The 20,735-nt window shown below is 40.9% G+C and overlaps 1 protein-coding gene across 6 annotated transcripts in view; it reads right to left on the bottom strand.

The window, feature by feature from the left end:
- DNTT (DNA nucleotidylexotransferase) overlaps positions 1–20,735 on the bottom strand; it is a 191,483-nt gene that overhangs the window by 41,404 nt on the left and 129,344 nt on the right. For all 6 annotated transcript variants that reach the window (XM_075935207.1, XM_014581825.3, XM_075935206.1 and 3 more), the window contains one exon: positions 7,652–7,754. In XM_075935207.1, the coding sequence (XP_075791322.1) occupies positions 7,652–7,754 (103 nt within the window). The remainder of the gene's footprint in view (positions 1–7,651; positions 7,755–20,735) is intronic.

Below are 20,735 nucleotides of genomic sequence, written 5' to 3'. Positions count from 1 at the left end.
TTCTTTGCATGAGTTTGGTTTTTAAGTTCCTTTGTCCTGTGATTATCCCATGTTCCCCATTTTATCATCACTTTCATTCTAGCAATGACCTACATTGCTGTATTTTTTCTGACCTCCATAAATTTTCATTTAGTTTTAATTTCCATTCATCCCAGTTTATTATCTATCATAGTGAGTTTATTTGCTAGGATTTCAACTTTGCTTTCTAGGTTCTGAAATGTAAGTCTAACCTGTACCCTCAGTTTTCTGGAGAAGAATTTCTAGTAGCTCTTTAAGGCTACGTCTAAACTACATCCCTCTATTGGCAGAGGGATGTAAATTAGACGTATCAAAAGTGGAAATGAAGCCGGAATTTAAGTATCCCATGCTTCATTTGCATAATGGTGGCCACCACTTTTTTTTCAAAATGGGCTTTTCGAAAACAAAAACAAAATGGTAGTTTAAACGGGGCATTTTTGACAGAAATGCCCCAGTTTGAAAGATCCTGTTCTCATCCTGTATGATTCTAGGTTGTATCAACAGGTGTGTTGTAAGCAAAACTCGTGAAGTAATTCTGCCGCTCTACTCTGCACTAGTTAGGCCTCAGCTGGAGTACTGTGTCCAGTTCTGGGCGCCACATTTCAAGAAAGATGTGGAGAAATTGGAAAGGGTACAGAGAAGAGCGACAAGAATGATTAAAGGTTTAGAGAACATGACCTATGAAGCCAGGCTTCATGAACTGGGCTTGTTTAGTTTGGAAAAAAGAAGATTAAGGGGGGACATGATAGCGGTTTTCAAATATCTAAAAGGGTGTCACAAGGAGGAAGGAGAAAATTTGTTCCTCTTGGTTTCTGAGGACAGGACAAGGAGCTTAAAGTTCAGCAGGGGAGGTTTAGATTGGACATTAGGAAAAAATTCCTAACTGTCAGGGTGGTCAAATATTGGAATAAATTGCCAAGGGAGGTGGTGGAATCTCCCTCTCTGGAGATATTTAAGAAAAGGTTAGATAGACATCTGTCAGGGATGGTGTAGACGGAGCTTGGTCCTGCCTTGAGGGCGGGGGGCTGGACTCGATGACCTCTTGAGGTCCCTTCCAGTCCTATTATTCTATGATTCTATGCCCCGTCTATTCTGCCAGGGGTTTTTCAAAAAACCACGTTTAGAAAAAAAGTGGCAGCCGTCATTATGCAAATGAAGCACAGGATATTTAAATCCCAGCTTCATTTGCACTTTCGATACGTTTAATTTACATCCCTTTGCTGACAGAGGAGTGTAGTTTAGATGTAGCCTCAATAGAAGGCTCCCAAACTGTTCTGAAAAATGGGGAAAAGTCCTGTAAGTACAGCTACCGCCTACAATTTAAGGGAGGGGTCTTTCTTGTCTGATCGTCTGCTTTGTATTTCAGTGGTTCTCAAACTGTGGATTGGGGGTTGCTAGCCTAAGTTCCCTCCAAAATGCACAGTTGAATGGCCACACAGTGGTCTATTAAGCCCTGCGCAGGGGCTCATGGCTGCAGCAGAAAGAAATACCTCTCTCCAAGCCCCAGAACTGCTGCGGCAGGGATCAGCACATCTCCTTGCTGGCCCCAGCACAGACCTGACCTGGCCTTGCCACAGACAGAGAAGAGGTGCTTCTTCCCCAAACCTAATCCAGCCCCAGCATAGACCTACTGCAGCCAGGGCAAATGCAACCCTCTCCTGGCCCAGCCCTACTGGTGCTCCTGCAGCTGTGAAGAGGCACCTTTCATCTGCCCCCAAGCTGCTGCAGTGAGACAGGGCTGGGGATAGTCCTCTCTACCCATGTCAGCTTGCACCTCAAGCCTTTCATTCATAGCTCCACCCAAAGACCCAGCCAGAGCCCTCGCCCCTACTCCCGCACCTCAAACCTCTGCCCCAGCCATGAGACCCCTCCCAAATTCCAAACCCTGCTGTCCCATCCCAGCACACAACATCCCTATGTGGAATGAATTTTGTTATGTGCACCAATATGGACACTACGTGTCACACATCACCTCTATATTGGTGCACACAACAAAATTCATTCTGTGCATGGACATCAGAAATTAGAGGGAAACTGTCACCAAAGCTGGTGGGCCCAAAGCCTGAGCTCCATGGCTCAGGACAGAAACCAAAAGCCCAAGGCTTCAGCCCTGCATGGCGGGGCTCAGTTTGCAGGCCCCGTGCCTGGGTCTGAGGCCCTTGGGATTCTGTTTTGACACACACAGCTCGGGGTAGTGGAGCTTTTTGCTCCCCTTCCCCTCCTGGGGCTGTGTAGTAATTTTTGTTGTCAGAAGTGTGTTGCAGTACAATGAAGTCTGAGAACCCCTGTCCTATTTTCATGTTAGGTATTTGAAGAAAACATTTTTCAGCTCATTTTGGTTTCCATCATGCAATCGTAGAGCTGTAATTCATTCTTGGAGCTCTGCTATAGTAGAGCACCCTGGCCTTTTCCTTGCTGAAGGACTGCATCGGGGGAGGGATGGCAGGGGAGTTGGAATGCCATGGCGGGCTGGGGGGCGGAGCCCTGAGCCTCAGAGTCCAGATCCAGGCAAACCAGGGGCTGCATCCAGGTCCCAGACCTTAGGTTTCCCACCCCTGGAGTATATCATCGGGTGAACAAGTATCTACGGATAGTGTTGACCTCCTAATCACACCTACTATCCATTTCAGGACTGAATCTCTGGATTATATATTAAAGCGACAAGGAATCCTGTGGCACTTAATAGACTAACAAATGTATTGGAGCATAAGCTTTAATGGGCAAAGACCCACTTCGTCAGATGCATGTAGTGGAAATTTCCAGAGGCAGGTGTAAATATGCAGGCTAGAGATAATGAGATTAATTCAGTCAAGGAGGGTGAGGCCCAATTCTAGCAGCTGATGTAGAGGTGTGAACACCAAGGGCATGTCTACACTACAGCGCTAATTCAAACTAACTTAGCTTAGTTAATTCGAACTAAGCTAATTCGAACTAACGTATCCAGACTAAAAAACTAGTTTGAATTAGCGTTTTGCTAATTCGAACTAGCATGTCTACATTAAGTGGACCCTGAACCGGGGTTAAGGATGGCCGGAAGCAGTGCCAGCAGGGCATCAGATGAGGGCTTAGAGTGTGCAGCTGCTGCCTCAGGCTAGCCGAGGGCTGTGCTTAAAGGGTCCCGACCCCCACCCTGGACACACAGTTCTCAGGGGTGCCACGCTTGCAAAGCAGTCCTGGCTTGCAGTGCCCTGAGTGCCCACACTGGGCACATCACAGCACTCGGCCATCAGACCGGCTGCACTTGCCGCAGGCTGCCATCTGGGGAGAGGGGCCAATTGGGGGGCTGCAGGAGAGCTTCCACCCCCAGAAGCCCGCAGAGCCAGCCCAGTCCTCCCCATCGGGGGCTCGTACCCCATTCCTCCCTCACCTCCTTCCACTTACCCTTCCCTAGCCCCCCTTCCTGATGTACAAAATAAAGAAAACGTGTGGTCAAAAATAGAATCTCTCTTTATTGAACAAAACTGGGGGAGACTGGAAAAAGGAGGTGGGAGAGGAGAAGAGAGAGGGTGGGAGAGGGGAGGGCAACTAAAATGATCAGGGGTTTGGAACAGGTCCCATATGAAGAAAGGCTAAAGAGACTGGGACTTTTCAGTTTAGAAAAGAGGAGACTGAGGGATGCAGTCTAGACACAGCCCTGGGGTTTGCAGAAAACTGCACATGCACTAATTTATATTGTGTAATGCAAATGTGCTGTCTTAAACCAGTAGTATCCAGAGCTCTACTAGAACTTCATGGCTGACTGCACTCTTTAACAGTCTTTGTTTGTTTGTTTTTGAACTTAGAGATGTGCTGTTTCACCTGCATTTTTTAATGGAGCAATGGCAATGGCCAATACCTAATGGCCAATACCTCTTTAAATGAGGTTAAGGCTTTATTTTCTGAAAGATCTGCGTCTAGACTGGTGCTTTTTTCCAGCAAAGCTCCGAGCCAGAAAAAAAGCGGCAGCCATTTTTATGCTAATGAAGCCAGGGGGGGGGGGGTTAAATCCCCGCTTCATTTGCAATTGCGATATGTCTAATTTGCATCCCTTTTCTGAAAAAGGGATGCAGTCTAGACACAGCCCTTTAGTCTTTACTTACAGGTTTCAATTATTAAATGAAGATTAAAAGACATTTTATCACACAGATATTCTGCACTGTCAGAACAAGTGGGGATTTTGTGGAAAGGTGTAGTAAGACTATGGGTAGAACAATTTTCCTTCTTAAAATAAGTGTGGTATTATTTTTTTAAACATGAATTTTGGCATGTCAAAAGAAGTTTTAATTTTGGAGTAAATCCAGAAGTTTGGGACAATAATATATGTATCTCTTCTGAACATGCACTGTAGACACGTAGATTGATTTTAAGCAGGACTTTAATGAAGTCCGACCACGTTTGTGACATCACATAGACATGATTTGAAGGTGGTAGAAATTGGCATTCTATTGAAGATGAACTAGGCCAGTATACAGGCAGTCCCCGGGTTATGTACAAGATAGGGACTGTAGGTTTGTTCTTAAGTTGAATCTGTATGTAAGTCGGAACTGGCATCCAGATTCAGCCGCTGCTGAAACCGACCAGCCCGCGTGCTCCACGGCTTTGCTCCACGTCTCCCTGGTCTGCTGGTTTCCAGCAGACCAGGGAGACGCAGAGCAAACCCTGTTTGTAACTGCGGATCCGACATAACTCGGGGACTGCCTGTATACCAGTTAAGGATCTGACAACACATTCTTCTTTCCAAGCCTGAAAGTGCTGCTGTTCTGAGGTTTATCTACATTTGCAAGTGATCACAAAACTTTTGTTGTTCATGGATGCTTACACCATATACACATACACCATAGAAGTTTTCCCACTGCAAGGACAAATGTGAATGCTGCTTTGTTGGCAGAACAGCTCTCATGCGGTCAAATTGAAAGCTGCTCATGGGGGCTAGAAGCATTTTGTTTGTAAAGCTACTAACAAATATTATTCACATGCGCTGTCTTTGCCTTGTAACTAAAAGTTGCTTAGTGGAGACATAGTTTCATCTTCTGCTAAAACAGTTTGCATGGGAGAGATTATAATTGTCTCAGCAGTACATACATATACACACACACACACACACACGGACACATGGACACAGAGTAAAAATTAACAGCCTTATCTTCAAAAGTTGGAGAAAATTATTGGTATGGGAAAGTTACAAGATATGTAATTTTTGAACTTTCATTTCAACCAAGCTATTTTTTCTATTGCCAAGATACAGGCATCACAGGGTAATAAATGTGCTGCTGCTCTTTAAAAATCAAATCTGCATAGAACTGTCTTCAGTTGTGACTTAGTGCTATCATTTAGCTCCCTGCCATTCACCTCAATGAGACTTCTCTTCTCCCATCCATTCCTCCCAATGAGTTGTGAATGATAGAGAATGATTAGGACCATTTAAATGCTAAGATTGTTCAGAACAGGCTGGTTATACTTTCTCTTTCTTAAAAATATCAACAAGGAAATTAGAGCCAAGCTGTGTTAACGCAGTGTTAAGTGTGTACAATTAGAAATGTTATGTGAGATAATTCAAAAGTTAAAATTCTTACAGCAATGTTATCTCTGGTATATATTTAACAACATGTATTTAGATATGCTTCTACAAAAATAAAAATGAAAGCAATATACAGTCTAGATGCATTAAAAAGTTGTATGGACACATATGACTAAGAAACTACTAGCCCCAAGACTTCTAAAATGCAGCCCACAGGGGAAGTCATTTTACCCGGCCTTTGAAGCACACTTGCTTTAAAAATGAAGTACTAGTGAACTATTAAAAGATAACTTGTCTACCGCATTGCAGCTTTTCCATTTTACCATTCCACTTTGAAGCTCAGAGGAGACATGTCTTCTGTTTCTAGACCCACTTATCTGTGGTACTGCTGCATCAAAGAGCACTACGGTGTTGACTTACCCACTTAGTTTTTCCATCAGCTCTCAGAAGAAAGATTCTGCAACACTAAACTTTTCAACAACAAAAAAGCTTCTTCTAAACTATTTAAATTCATTTTTTCTTAGTTTACAAGTTAAACATCGCAGAATCTTTCACTAAAAGCAGTTGAAAGAAAGTCAACATCATGACCTTAGTGATGTTCTTTGATGCATCTGAGCTTTGAAGCAGGAGCACAAAAGCAGAAAAGCAGCAAGAAGGCAGACAGGTTCACTGTCAAAAAGTATGAAAGTGCTTTACAATTTTTTTTCTAAATCGAAGGAAATAAGAAAATCAGGAGAAGTATAATTTCTCTCTTTGTTTTTGCATTTTGATTTTGCTGGCAGCCAATTTCTCCAGCATTGATGGTAGGAATATGCATATTAGAAGTGACATAGCAGCATAAACATCAATGCAGGCAGAAGGTTTATATGCTATAACCACCAAGGATTCTTTAGAAGGGGAGAAGGGAAGGGGACCCTTTGCTTAGCACCATAACTCCCTGTATATTTAGGCTTGGATTTTTTTGCCAGATTACATTCTTCCTCTACTTGTCTCTACTTGCCATTTCTTCCATCTCTTCACTATCGTGGCTTTCCCAACTCAAGCCTAATCCATTTATCAACACTTTCTTGTTACTTACCATCCCCTCTTTTCTCACTGCAGCTTCATCTGACTAGTTATTTCACTTTTAAAAAATAGTTTTCTATTTTTCACTTCCTTATCTCTTAGTTTAAATAAAGCAGCACAGGGTGAACTGCATGGCCTACTTGTGTGGTGACTGAAGACAATGTACTTTGCCTGGTATAAAGTGAGCGGGGTGCCCATGAAAGAAGCTTTAAATAAATCACAACAATAATAACAGCGCAGATCCTCCACTGATTTCTGTGGAGCTATGACATTTTACACCTGCTGAGGATCTGCCTGTGCATAACTAAGGTGGAAGCTCAGGCCTCAGAAGGGAGGCTTGGAATTTCTTCGGAGATTGGAAGCGGACTGGAGGAAGGGAGCTATGCCTATATGATTTGCCCATGGAAAAAGAGCCAGGATCTACTGAGAAAGTTGGTACGATGGTGTTTGGTCTGATCGCAAACCGTGAAGTTAGTTCAGAGTTATCTGTCTATTTGAAGGCTTTTCCAAACCATTGAATAGTTTGATGTCTATTTCTCATGAACACATTGAAAAAGACATATGATTCCTGAACTGATTTAAAATTACCCTCTTCCAGCCATCTGAACAGACAGCCAATCTTGCTTAGGCTTCTGGGCTTTTGATAACTCACCCCACAATGAAAGTTGCTCTTTTACATGAAGCAAAATGATTTCTAATTCAATGCCAAGAAAAATGACCCAAAGCCATATGTATGTCATTATTACATTTCATATGAAAGACAACAAAGAATATGTCTGACTTGTAATCAAATCACTTAAATATTACAGAAATTAATTGTATGGAGATATTTTTACTAGCAATGAATGTAGGAAGTAGCAGATTGATTATTCCTGGGGGAACTTATTTATTGAGCTAAACTTGTTTAAGGCACCTGCACTATCTAATATTCAAATCCTTCCTTGAGAGTTAAATATTAGTGTCATATGTATTTCTAAGCCACTCGTCACCAATGTCTATATCAGCTTACAGAGCTGAATCCAGTGCTATTAATGACAATCTTTTGTATCCAAATGTTATTTTGCTACATACCTGCTTTTTCCATAAGTCAATCACTCTGTGTAAAACTTCTTCCTCTTCTCTTAGCTCTGGACTGGTGATTAGAAAATCGACATCATGTCCAATCTTTTTACCCCTAGCAATAATAAATAGATAGAAGAACAAAATAATGAAGCTCCTGCTGATTTCAGTCTTACTTTCAAAGAGAATATTTTGCTGCATTATAAGGAGAGTTTGCAGGATAAAATGATAGCAGTGTTTCTTCAAACATAATCAAAATGGAATCTATTTCTTTTATCTGGCCTGTCACTGTTCTTTGTTAAGCAATAATTTACAGTATTTGATGTATTTCTTCTGTTGTTCAAACTAGATAATACAGCTTCTTTTGGTAATCTGAGATGTTAAATCACTCTCTTCAAATCTTAGAAAGGAAGGTTTCAGTCATTTTGGAGGAAATCATAATCAGGACATAATAGTACATATTATGAATCCAGACAGTAACAGCTGATAAACTTGCCAATCTAACTGCTGTAGATTAACATTCTTTAAATTTTGATGGAACATTTTAAATTAACAAAAAGTGTGATTACAGGTAATTTTATTCCTCCCTATTATGAAGGAAATAAAATATCTGCATGTAAGACATTTCTTTTATTTAAGATCTTTGTGTTTTGTTTTAACAGAATATAAATTGTTTTAACATATGATTGTTTACTGCAGTGAATAAGGATTCTACAATCAGGCCTCATATTAATGGAGAAAACAACAAGGAGTCCAGTGGCATCTTAAGTCATGTCTTCACAGCATGGCAAAAGCCAAAATAAACTATGCAGCTTGAGCTACGTCAATTGCGTAGTTAAGTCAAAATAGCTTATCTTGGCTTTTGGCACTGTCTATGTAACCCATGTACCTAACAGGGAGATATCTCTTTACGGGTGCATCTACACAGCACCCTTACATCAAAATAAGATATGCAATTTGCGCTCTCCAAATTGCATACCTTATTTTGATGCTATTTCAAAATAGCCTATTTTGTCTTTTGGCGCTGTCTACACAGCGCCAAATTTCGAAATAAAGAGCTATCCCAAAATGTGCCTTACTCCTCATTGAATGAGGTTTACAGGAATGTCAGAATAGCGAACCCAAAATAACAGACTTGCTGTGAAGACGCAGGATAGCTATTTCAGGATACTCCAGTATCCCAAAATAGCGTTGCAGTGTAGACGTAGCCTGAGAGACCCCTGGGTGGGGAGGTAGGAGTGAGTTATGTTTAGGTCATTGTTGCAAGGCAGATTTAGCACTCCACACACGGAAGCTTCTGGAAATGGGTGTGGTAGTTTGGGTCTGTCCCAGTAGATTCTGTCTCTGTTGCTGGGGTCAGACTCCATGAGCAAGCAAGCCAGGCAGCTGCTTTTCTAAGGGCCTTGTGCCCTGTGTGAGCTGGGAGTAGCTGAGCCAGGAGCAGAGAGCAGGCTGTTCCTCACTCTGAAGCACTTTGCAGTTAACCCTCCAGTAGAGCACATGGGCAATGTTAATTATATCAAGGGAAAACTGGGAGGGGAAAATAACATCTTCTGTGTTAACTGCATGCTTTAAATGCTGTTTTGATTTTAGCCAAACTGTTTTAGTTCACTTTCTCTGTCAGTATGATTCTTCATCTCCTCTTTAAATGTAGTAATGGAAAAAAAAGTAATTTCTCATTTGTTATTCTCAGTTTTTGTATTTTCTTGTAACAGGATTTTCTTTAAATACGTTCACTTGTGAGTTAACTGACTAGTTAATCAGTTAGCTGTCTGTCTAGCAGTGATCCACAGCAGAGGAAGAGTCCGCCTGGACTCCAACTGAGGATCCCTACAAGAAAGTGGAGAGATGGTTCAGACACAGCATATGGTACAGATTTGATGATGAGACACATAAACTGAGACTTTGGTGAACTAAATCTAAGCTTTTGGGCTCTCCCAGTTTCTTCTTCTTGTGTTTCGTGTGGACTGAACTGTTCAAATCTTACTTTGGTTTTCTTTTTTTTTTATGTTCATTGTAACTGTGAAGACAATGGTTGTTATGTTGTAAACATTAGATTATTTGTTTATCATAAGATTTTATAAGGTTATTTAATTAAATTCATTTCTTTCGTTTCTTTTAGCACTTGAATGTGACACTGTGCACTACTTGCTGAAATTTCTTAGACTGAACTCTGGGTCTGCAGTTACTTTCTATGGGAGTGAAGGGGTTTTCTTTATTTTAGACACTGGAGAACAGCAGTGAAGTCTAGCCCAACCAAAAGTTACATCTACATAGCAGGAAGTCTGAGAAAGAGCACTCTCCCTTTGACTTCCCTTACTCCTCATTAAATGAGGGTTACAGGAATCAGAGTAAGAACTTCTCCAGCTCAACAGTATTTTGATATTATGTTGAAATAATGGCTTGCTATGTAGACACTGACTATGTTATTTTGGAATAACATCAGTTAGTTCAAAATAACACTGCTTTGTAGATGTACCCTTAGGGTACGTCTAAACTACATGCCTCCGTCGACGGAGGCATGTAGATTAGCCAGATCAGCAGAGGGAAATGAAGCCGTGATTAAAATAATCGCGGCTTCATTTAAATTTAAATGGCTGCCCCGCTCTGCCGATCAGCTGTTTGTCGGCAGATCGGGGCAGTCTGGACGCGCCGCGCCGACAAAGAAGCTTTTCTTGATCAGCACAGGTAAACCTGGTTTCACGAGGCATACCTGTGCCGATCAAGAAAGGCTTCTTTGTCGGCACGGCGCGTCCAGACTGCCCCGATCTGCCGACAAACAGCTGATCGGCAGAGCGGGGCAGCCATTTAAATTTAAATGAAGCCGCGATTATTTTAATTGCGGCTTCATTTCCCTCTGCCGATCTGGCTAATCTACATGCCTCCGTCGACGGAGGCATGTAGTCTAGACACACCCTTGGGCTGTGTCCAGACTCAGGGGTTTTTTCGGGAAAAGTAGCCTTTTCCCGAAAAAACTTCCCCTGCGTCCAGACTCAAGCCGCGTTCTTTCGAAATTATTTTGAAAGAACGCGGCTTTTCTTTCGATGGCGGTAAACCTCGTTTCACGAGGAAGAATGCCTTCTTTCGAAAGTTCCTCTTTCGAAAGAAGGCGTTCTTCAATGTAAATAGGGCTTCCTCGAAAGAGAGCATCCAGACTCGCTGGGTGCTCTCTTTCGAAAAAGCGGATTGCTCTTTCGAAAGATCCGCCTGCAGTCTAGTCGCGATCTTTCGAAAGAGGCTCTTTCGAAAGATGCTTTTGAAAGAGCCTCTTTCGAAAGAAGCCTGCAGTCTAGACATAGCCTTAGAGACTAACAATTTTATTATGGCATAGGGTGCCATTGGTCTATTTGTTTTTGCTAAAACATACTTATACTGCTACCTCTCTGAAATCTGTCACATTAATGGTGTTTAACTGGAATCGTATTTAGATGGAAAAAGAATCCCATGTAACGGTCTCTTGTCTTTCTTGCCTTAATTCAAGTGTCCAGCTTGTTCTATACACATTCAAGTTTGATTCACTTTGGCAAGTGCATACTATGGTGTAAACGTGAAAGGCTAATGTATCAAAACAACTCCACATAACAAGGGGTAATAAGCATGAACTAGAACATGCCATCTCTCTGAAGGTCTTTTGGGAGGATTAATAAAGTAATATTTATAAATGAGTTTTGGAGAGTAAAAGAACTATACTTGTGCCAAATAAGGGCCCAGTAATGTCCTTGTTGAACACAATGAGCTTCACTGGTGTTAGCAGATAAAGAATAAGATATATGGAGGTCATCTTAAGGTATTTGTTAAAGCATCTGAAAATTCAGTAACATATTTGATAGTGACAGTCACTTGTGGAGAATAGAACCCACATTAGGGCTCTAAATACCCCTTTAAAAATTAACCAGTTAAACAATATCATTTTAATCATTTAACCAGTTAACCGAGATCCAGCCAACCTGCTCCTACAGCCTTCCACAAGCAGCGGGACTGCTCTGGCTGCCTGGGGTCTCGCTGCGCTGAGGGCAGGAGTGCTACTCCAGCCAGCAGGGGTCTCGCTGTGCTGGGGAGGGCAAAGGGAAGGGCTGCTCTGGCCAGCCATGGTTCTGCTGCACCATGGGCTGTTCCAGCCAGCTGGGGTCCTGTGATACCACAGGTGGGGAACTGCTCTGGTTGGCTGGGGTCCTGTCAGGCTACAGCGGGAGGGAGGCTGCATCCCACCCCCTCTGGTTAATTGGTTACCAAGGAAGCATGCTGGTAAGACTAATGCTTAATGGGTAACTGGTTAACCTTTGACATCCCTAACCCGCATGAGGTATTCATTCCAGCTTAAACTCTGCCACAGGGCTTGCTTGCACATCTCCACATAGTCCCTTCCTAGGACATCTCAAAGGTCTGTGATGAGGCAGGTAGGGGCTCAGAAGTCATATGATCTGTACTGACAATAGATCTAGTGGCCCCCATATCTGTGCTGATAGTACAGGGCAGCTGGAATCATTATTCTCTATCTCATACCCTGGCATAGTAGCAACTGGGTGGAGTGCAATTTACTGAAGCCCTAAATCCTGGCACTGGGCTGAAGGGGTAGATTTTACCTCCTAAGTATAGCATCATCCACAGAGAGCCTTATTAACATGGTGCAAGATATGTGAATTATATTCTGGAAGCATTCATATTTAATACTTTACAGATTATATAGTTTACAGTATGGAACTTCCATATATTATTGAGGTGTGATTTTCAGTTCTGCACTATTCCCAGCTGGCGTCCAGGTTCCTGTGGCACATTGTAAAGAGAATTTTTTCCTTCTAAATCACATTAAAGCTTCAAGGCAATCAGTTCAATGAAACCATGGAGAAATGATTCATTCAAAAGTAAACTGACAGACCTCGAGGAAACAAACAATGTGAAATAATTATCGCACATTACATTTGAAAATTGGAAATATCCAAGAGAAAAGATTTTCATTTGAAATGTGTGGGAGCTAGTGTAATGATTTAACCAAATATTCCTGTCTCCTACAGTGCTATGACACTGATTCAGATTTCCTTAAACCTGGAGTATTTGATATGGCTGACAGGCATGTCAACTGACATCCATATGACAGAAAATCATTTATGATAGGCAAGATGCTAGAGCAGAGAACTATAAGGAAATTAAAACCAGTTTTACATTTGACAAGCAGTCTAACTTACAATAATGCAACTATTGTGCAGTGGCTGCACAAACTAAGTCAAAATCTCTTAAGTGGGTGGAAATGATTTAAAAATAAATTTAAAATAAAGCATGAGTCTAGGCACTAAGCCAGAACAGCCGTTCAAATCTTGAGAAGTTAAAATAACTTTAAAATATTCCATGCAAAAGACTTTAGTGTATGTTGTAAGATGGAATCCATTACATTTCAAATTACTATTATTATACAGAGAGAGACAGGGTGCGTGAGGTAATATTGGCCCAATTTCTTTGGTGAAACATACAAAGCTTTTCAACTCCACAAAGCTCATTTTCATGTCACACCAACACAGTGGAGCTCAGAGACTTCTCTTTTAGTTGGTCCAATAAAAGGTCTTGTCACTCTCATATCATGGGACCAATATGATTTCAACAACATTGCAAACTATAATTGTGCAGAGTTATATATAGAACTTTTCATTTAATATCTCAAAATGCTTTTCAGAGGAGGCTTTCCCAATTTTAGAGAAGTGGAAGGTGAGGCACAGAGAGGAAAGATGACTTGCCCAATGTCATACACACCAGTCATTGAAGAGCCAGGAACAGAGATGAGGTCTCCTGACTACTGTCCATGCCCTAGCCATCAGTCCATATTTCCTCCCTTTGAATATCATTAAGGGAACTCATTATTTTTGCATAACAATGTTCTGTGCAGGGAATTGAGAGGTAAGAACCTTACTCTTTTCTCTACTTATGACAAACTATGGGACTGAAACCATTTCTCCATTGCTGTTATCCCAATGTATGCACTGGCACAGGCTTTGTCTTCACTTACTGGGAGATCAATGCTGCAGAGATTGATCTCTTGGGGGTCAATTTAGCAGGTCTATTAAAGACATGCTAGAGTGACCGCTGATCACACTGCTATCGACTCCACCGGGTCACAAGAAATAAGGGAGGTCAATGGAGGATACCACGGTAATATATTACGTGACTTGACTATGTCAAAAAAAAGGGTAAATCCACTGAGAGTTTATTTGCTGGTATAACAATAACTTGTATCTTCCATAGCATAAGTTGTTCCCATAAAATATATTACCTTTCCTATCTTGCCAGACACAGAGTACTTATTAAAATGCTTTATCACACATGATGTTATAGTTGTTAGGTCTACTATAAAAACACAAAATAAAAAAATAAAATTACTATGATTGTTATTAGAGAGACAAGATAGGAAAAGTGATATATTTTATGGGAACAACTTAAGCTATGGAAGATACAAGTTACTGTTATACCAGCAAATAAACTCTCAGTGGATTTACCCTCTTTTTGACATAGTCAAGTTACTACTGCATTGTTCCCCTGTTAGCTGAGTGCTTGGGGGGCAGCTGTCCAGGAGAGATTCAAATGTTGCCCAGGAGATTTGCAGAGAACTCACAGTGCCCACAGCCAACAGCCCATGTTTCTACTAGGGGTACACATCCGCATGTGCCTTGGTGCACATAACAAGATGTATTCCACATATGGATTGAAAAAATTAGAGGGAACATCACACTACTATGACTCTGAGGCTAACTTCCTTCTACAATATTTGCCAAAGAATGTATTTCATTCTACACTTGTTTGCTGTTCCTCCCTCAAAATAGGAAAATAATTTAGTAGGCTCAAATTTTGCATAGCGTGTTTAAGATTAATAAATTTTTAAGGCCTATAAAATTATGCACACGGGCTCAGTAAAGTGCTTAAGTGATGACATCCTAAAGCCAATGAAAATTATGCCATAGATTAAAGAGGGTCAGATTTTCACCCATAAAATTGATATGGGGCAATGGGAGTTTCTGGCAGTGTACAGCTGGTGCATATGTGGCTTGATTGTGCAAGATGCTGAGTAGAGATCTCATTTCAGAATAACTGGGTGGTGAGGCAGTGTTGTGCCAGCAACACAGAACATTTTCTGTCCCAAATAGCACCACAAATGAGGAAAAAACTGGGCAATTATTGCTTTCCTAAGGATCAGACCCAAAGTCTGGGGCATATGTATCTACTCAAAGTCTGTGAAAGGAGCAAACCAAAGTCAGGGCAGGGAGAACCACCCCTCTTTGCTCCACAGCAAATAAAACTCCTGCTGCTAAGCACTCTGGTCCCAACTTAACAATGCACTTATGCACTGCTTCATTTTATGCATGTGCATATTCCCATTGAGACTTCAAGATTTAAAGCTAAACCTGTGCTCCAATACTTTTCTGGATTGAGGCTATAGTGCAGAGCATGTTACAAGATTGAACACACACTAATGAGGACTGTCCTAATCATCTGTGCTGATATGAAGGCAAGCTGTAAGAATATAAAAGGCAGAATGCTTAAATACGTATTCAGTTCTTGTCATGCTAACCTTACGTAATGTTGATAAGTGTTTCTTACTATTCAGTTAATTTTTGGTTACTGAGATTTGCTTTTTTTAAAAAGATATAAAATCTAGATTTCAAGTCACCATTCTGGTATAGCATCATTATGGAACATTGAATAATATTGATGAAAGTATAATGTAATAGACACCTCAAATGATATGTTTCAATAAAGACAACATATACAATACTTTGAGTTACATGTAAAGTATATTTTGAGACCTCTTTATTTCACTTTAATGACTATGTCATATCAACACTGATCCTGACAACTAGTTGTTTTTAATTCAATTCAAAGAATGGAGCACGCTGTTGCTGAATTTTATTAAGGTTAGACAGAATGGCATTTTGCTAATATACAAAAGGTCCACTAATGGAATGGCTTGAACAACCTTTTTGCAGAGAAGAGTAATGTGTCAAACTCTGGAAACCATTTAGTAATCTTTATGCTTATATAGAGTTCAAATGGATATGGAGGAAGATATTAGATTTCCATTTCTGTGCTCCCTTTAGGTAAAATATAAGCTTATCTTAACCTTTCATGCCCTTGCAGCATGAAACACAGAACAAACAGCAACATCTTATGATTGTCAGAACAATAGGAACGTAAAATCAAATACTATATAATATCTTCAGATAGAGCTGATACAGTTTTGAATGGCTTTAGACTAGAACCAAATCATAGCCTTTAAAGAGATATTCTGTTGTGCTTAAATGTGATTATCTATTGTTAGCATCTCAGCAGAGCCCACAATGTGCTACACACACTAGTCACTAAAAAAGGAAGACATAGTTACTGCCTTCCAAAGCTTTCTTCTGACTGATACATTCTTCCATCACCATCATTCTCACCATCTCCTTGGTGCTCCTGTTGGTTACCAAGTCTCTTGCTGACTATTTCTGGTATCATCTAACTCTCTATTTCATTATTCTTGTACTGGGTTGCAAGATGTGCTTCCTCCTCTGGCTCGGTGGGACGTCACTCTGCCTCATTACATCACAGTAATCACAGTGAAGCACAAGGGAAATGAGCCCTGGCCCTTTGGGTGAAGTAGGACACTAAGCACTTTAAAGGCTCTGGGCTGGGCAGAACATGAAGCCATTTAGGGCTCAGCTCTCTGGCTGTGCAGACCACAAATAAGCACAGGCCATTCATCCTCAGGTGGAGAGGCTGCCACCCCCAAATGTGTATGCAGGGGAAAGAGGAATGAAGAAGCAGCGAATAGGAGGACCTGGGCCCACCCTACTCTATTGGGTCGCAACCCAGGGCAATGACAGCGACAGAGAGTTCCACCTCTGTGTCAACAGGGATCTCATCGAAACAACAGCAAAATTATGTTCTAACAGCAAAATCTCACTAAAGTCTGGTTCTCGAGGACTATTTCCCACCACATTCTGGGGAATGTACAAGGACTTCCCATCTCCTTGTGGTATTCAGCAGCCTGCTAGCAGCTCCCCTCTGCACACACTCTCCTCTAGGATCACACTGACTCAGTAGCACAGACAGAGGCCTACAGCAGAAACATCTGTCTCCTCCCCTCACTCTGGCCCAATTGAGCCAGGGGCCCTGCCTCATATTTTCTTTCCCATCTCTCAGCTTCCAGTGCACGGGGCGGGCCTTGCCTGGCTTTGCTCACTGTGAAGCAGAGGGTGGTTCCTCTCCACTGGCTTAAATGGAAGCCACTCTGCCTTGCTACAATTCCTTTCTAGATTTTTCATACACACAGCCCAATGATTTCCATCTCTCTTTGCCATATTGTTTCTTTCTCTCACTGGCTTCATCCACCTTTACTTTTCTGTTAGGAATTATTACATTAGATGTGGTACTCTGCTTTTTTTGCACACTTTAGCTACTAATCACTTTCTATTTTGAACCATTCTGAGCGCTATTGCTGTGAAAAAAACAGATGTTTTCTCCATTGAGATTTGTCTTTACATTAATGTTGAAGTATCCTTTCCTACTTGTACATTTTTTTCTTGGTCCTAGCTCTCTCTGATTCCCCTGACAATCTTTCAAAATGTACATAATTGTTTTGATATTTCTGAAACTTGTTCCAATCTCCATAGATATTTCCTGTTTGGTCAAGACATATTGTTGTATGTTGTGGAACAAACCTGAGTGATCTATGTTGGCAATCAAAACAGTATGGCTGTGTCTACATTGGCATCCCTTTCCGGAAAAGGGATGCTAATGAGACACATCGCAATTGCAAATCCGCGGGGGATTTAAATATCCCCCGCAGCATTTGCATTTACATGGTTGCCGCTTTTTTCCGGCTTGGGGATAAGCCGGAGAAAAGCGCCAGTCTAGACGTGATTCTCTGGAAAATATGCCCTTTTCAAGTAGGAATAAGAGATCCTCCGGAAAAGGGCTTATTTTCCGGAGAATCACGTCTAGACTGGCGCTTTTCTCCGACTTATCCCCAAGCCGGAAAAAAGCGGCAGCCATGTAAATGCAAATGCCGCGGGGGATATTTAAATCCCCCGCGGATTTGCAATTGCGATGTGTCTCATTAGCATCCCTTTTCCGGAAAGGGATGCCAGTGTAGACACAGCCTATTACTATTGGTCAGGACTTGCATAAAAGACTATTATGTAAAACATAGTAACCTTAAGAGCTTTACTGAATCAGGAACTAAATACAAACTTCTGCCCCAACCACAAATCAGTGTTTTAAGAATCCTCCATAATGTACCCAAAACTTTCTTAAGAATCATCTTAAAGAGTCAAGGGTAGTTTAGGAATGAGGAAACCAAATCAGTCCTGCCTTGAAGTTGGAAAAAATATTGACCAGATTACCTATTAAAAGCTCCTTTAAACCAGGACTGGGGAACCTAAAGACCAGAGGCTGGGTGTAGTCCCCAGCTTGCCTGAATCTGACCCCCAAGACTTAGGGCTCCCCCTAGCATTGGGGAGCCCACACTGGCTCTCCAGCCCTCCCACTGTTTTTCTGTGGGTCTGGAGCATACAAAATCAACTAGCTTGTCCCCTCCCCCCAGGCTCTTCTCTGCGAGGGGAGTGGAACGAGGTGTACCGGTAGTTCGGAACAGGAATCCTAGTCCGAACTACCGAGTTCGAGCCCCGTGTAGCCGCGCTGCACGGGGTTCGAACCAGCGGGGTTTTAAAAATGGCGGCTCCCTGCTTATGCAAATGAAGCCCGGGAAATGCAAATCCCGGGCTTCATTTGCAAGTGCGGTATGCCTACATTACCCTCCTAGTTCGAACTAGGAGGGTAGTGTAGACATACCCTGAGGGTTTGGGGCTTGGGGATTTATCTTTGGGTCAGCAGTCCCCAGCTCTAAAAAGGTTCCCCACCCCTGCTATCTAAAACAAGTCAGATTAATTAACTGCTCGAATAATTTACTTCGGGGTGTGTGGATTCACTATCACCTGAAGTCTTTAAAATTAAGATATCTAAAAGTTATTCTCTGGCTCAATCAGAAATTATGAGCTTGATGAAAACACCACTGGGTGAAATTTTATGGCCTCTATTATAGATGAGGTCAGACTAAAATATCATAAATGTCCCTTCTGGTTTTAAAATCTACGATTCTGTGAGCAATAGGTATTCAGTTTATTTTTAAGTTATATGATGTCAGCACTTGGTAATTCTCTATAGTCAATTTTTTTTAAATAATCTTTTGGGCACATATTTAATTGATGATTGGATTATTACAGGGTTTGGGTTTTTACACAAATCCTTCTTAGGCAAGACCCTGCTTGATTTTATTTGTATATGAAGGAAGTGTATATGAATTGATATACATTCACCTCAGACCTGTCCCTCTCTATGAGAGAGCAGATTTTTTGACTGATTTATAATTAGAAAGCCAGCAAATGCTGTTCTGCTGTTTGGAAGTTTTGGGGCAGGAATGTGATTTACTAATAGTGTTTTCAGGCCAGTCAAAGAAATCTTTCCTCAGAGCTGCCATATACTGTAATTTAACCAGCTCTCAAATACATCTTGTGAAGGGCACTAGAATGTTCTCACTAGAGAAAAAAAGGCACTCGGTATTTAAGAGTAGAAAGATTTTTCAGGTAGTTGCTGCGACAAATCACCAAGGATGAATTTGACCCACTGGTTCTAAATCCTCAACACCTAGATTAAAGGCAGGCCAGCCATTTTCTATATATGTTTCTCAGAGAAACAGATGGAACAGTTTCATTTTAAAAATTGTTCAGTTTGCAACATTCATATCACAGCCAAGTGACTGTCTATTCAGTAAACATTACCTACGCCATACTCAGGCAAAACTGTCATTGACAGCACGGTAGCATTATAAATGCTGAATGTGATCTGTTAAGGCCCAATCCTGTATTTGCTTATGCACATGCTTTATTTACACGTGTGAGTATTCCAACTGTGTTCCAATAGATTATTCATGTGCATATTATTAAGCATGTGTATAAGAGCTTCTAGAATCACAGCCTATGAGAATACCAGCTAGCCATTTTCAATATCTGGTAAACAGCATTACATGACAAAGATGATAAACTGATCAATGTCCCAGTGAATGAAATAAGGGTCCATTACATAATAGACTATCAAGCATCAAATATCACATTCATTCAACAAAATAAGATACCATTAACATGCCTGAAAGACTTTGTCTAATGTATGTCATAGTAATGTTTTATAGGAAGGAATAATAGAAAATAGAAATAGACTTCAGAAATATTTAGAATGTACAATGTCAGTTTTCTTGCTCTTTCACTAGACTTTCCTTTCTCAGCTAAAATTAAGAGAAAAACAGTTTTTGGAGGTGGGTACATGAACTAATAAGCATTGGATATTAGATAATGTTCTGAATTTACAATTTGAGAGAACTGGACCATACTTACCAAAATAGTAGAGTTGCATTTATAATATATTCGCATTTCACACACATTCAAACTGTATAAAATGCTAATGGGTATTTTTATCCATATAATTTCCCTGCATTTTCATTGAGTAAGAAGAAACTTCAGCTGTGTAATAGCTATCAAAAATGATTGCTATCAGGAAAGACAGTGCAACAATCACCCTATCAGGAATTGTTACAAAACAATACAGAGTCTCTTTCTCTCTCTCTTTCTCTCTCTCTAAATATATATACACATATATCTATAAATACACATACATTATACACACACATATGCATATGCATATACATATACACAGAGAGAGAGAATTCTTAAAACCTCCAGTCCTTTTCTTGTTTAATCATTTTCTGATAGGGAAAGCTGGGATAACTAGTAAAGAGGAATCTCAGTGCAGAACTGCATAGAGCATGGATTTAGGATAGCATATGGAGTGTGTGAACACAATATCACAAGATTTAAAAAAACTCTCAAAGAACTTAAATTAAAATGAATCCTGCTGAAAGTCATTTGTAATGTGACCAGGACTCCAACTGAGATGCTGCCAGCAGATACAAAAGAAAGTGCTAATTTTACTTTCTGTAATTGTGGGAAGAAATATGGGAATTTACTGTATGTTAAATTAAGTGCATGTCCCTTCTTTGGGAAAAGCAAGGAGGAGAGTTATAGAC

Source organism: Pelodiscus sinensis, chromosome 8 (genome assembly GCF_049634645.1).
Source record: "Pelodiscus sinensis isolate JC-2024 chromosome 8, ASM4963464v1, whole genome shotgun sequence".
Lineage (NCBI taxonomy): Eukaryota > Metazoa > Chordata > Testudines > Trionychidae > Pelodiscus > Pelodiscus sinensis.
This window is presented reverse-complemented; position numbering and strand designations above follow the sequence as displayed.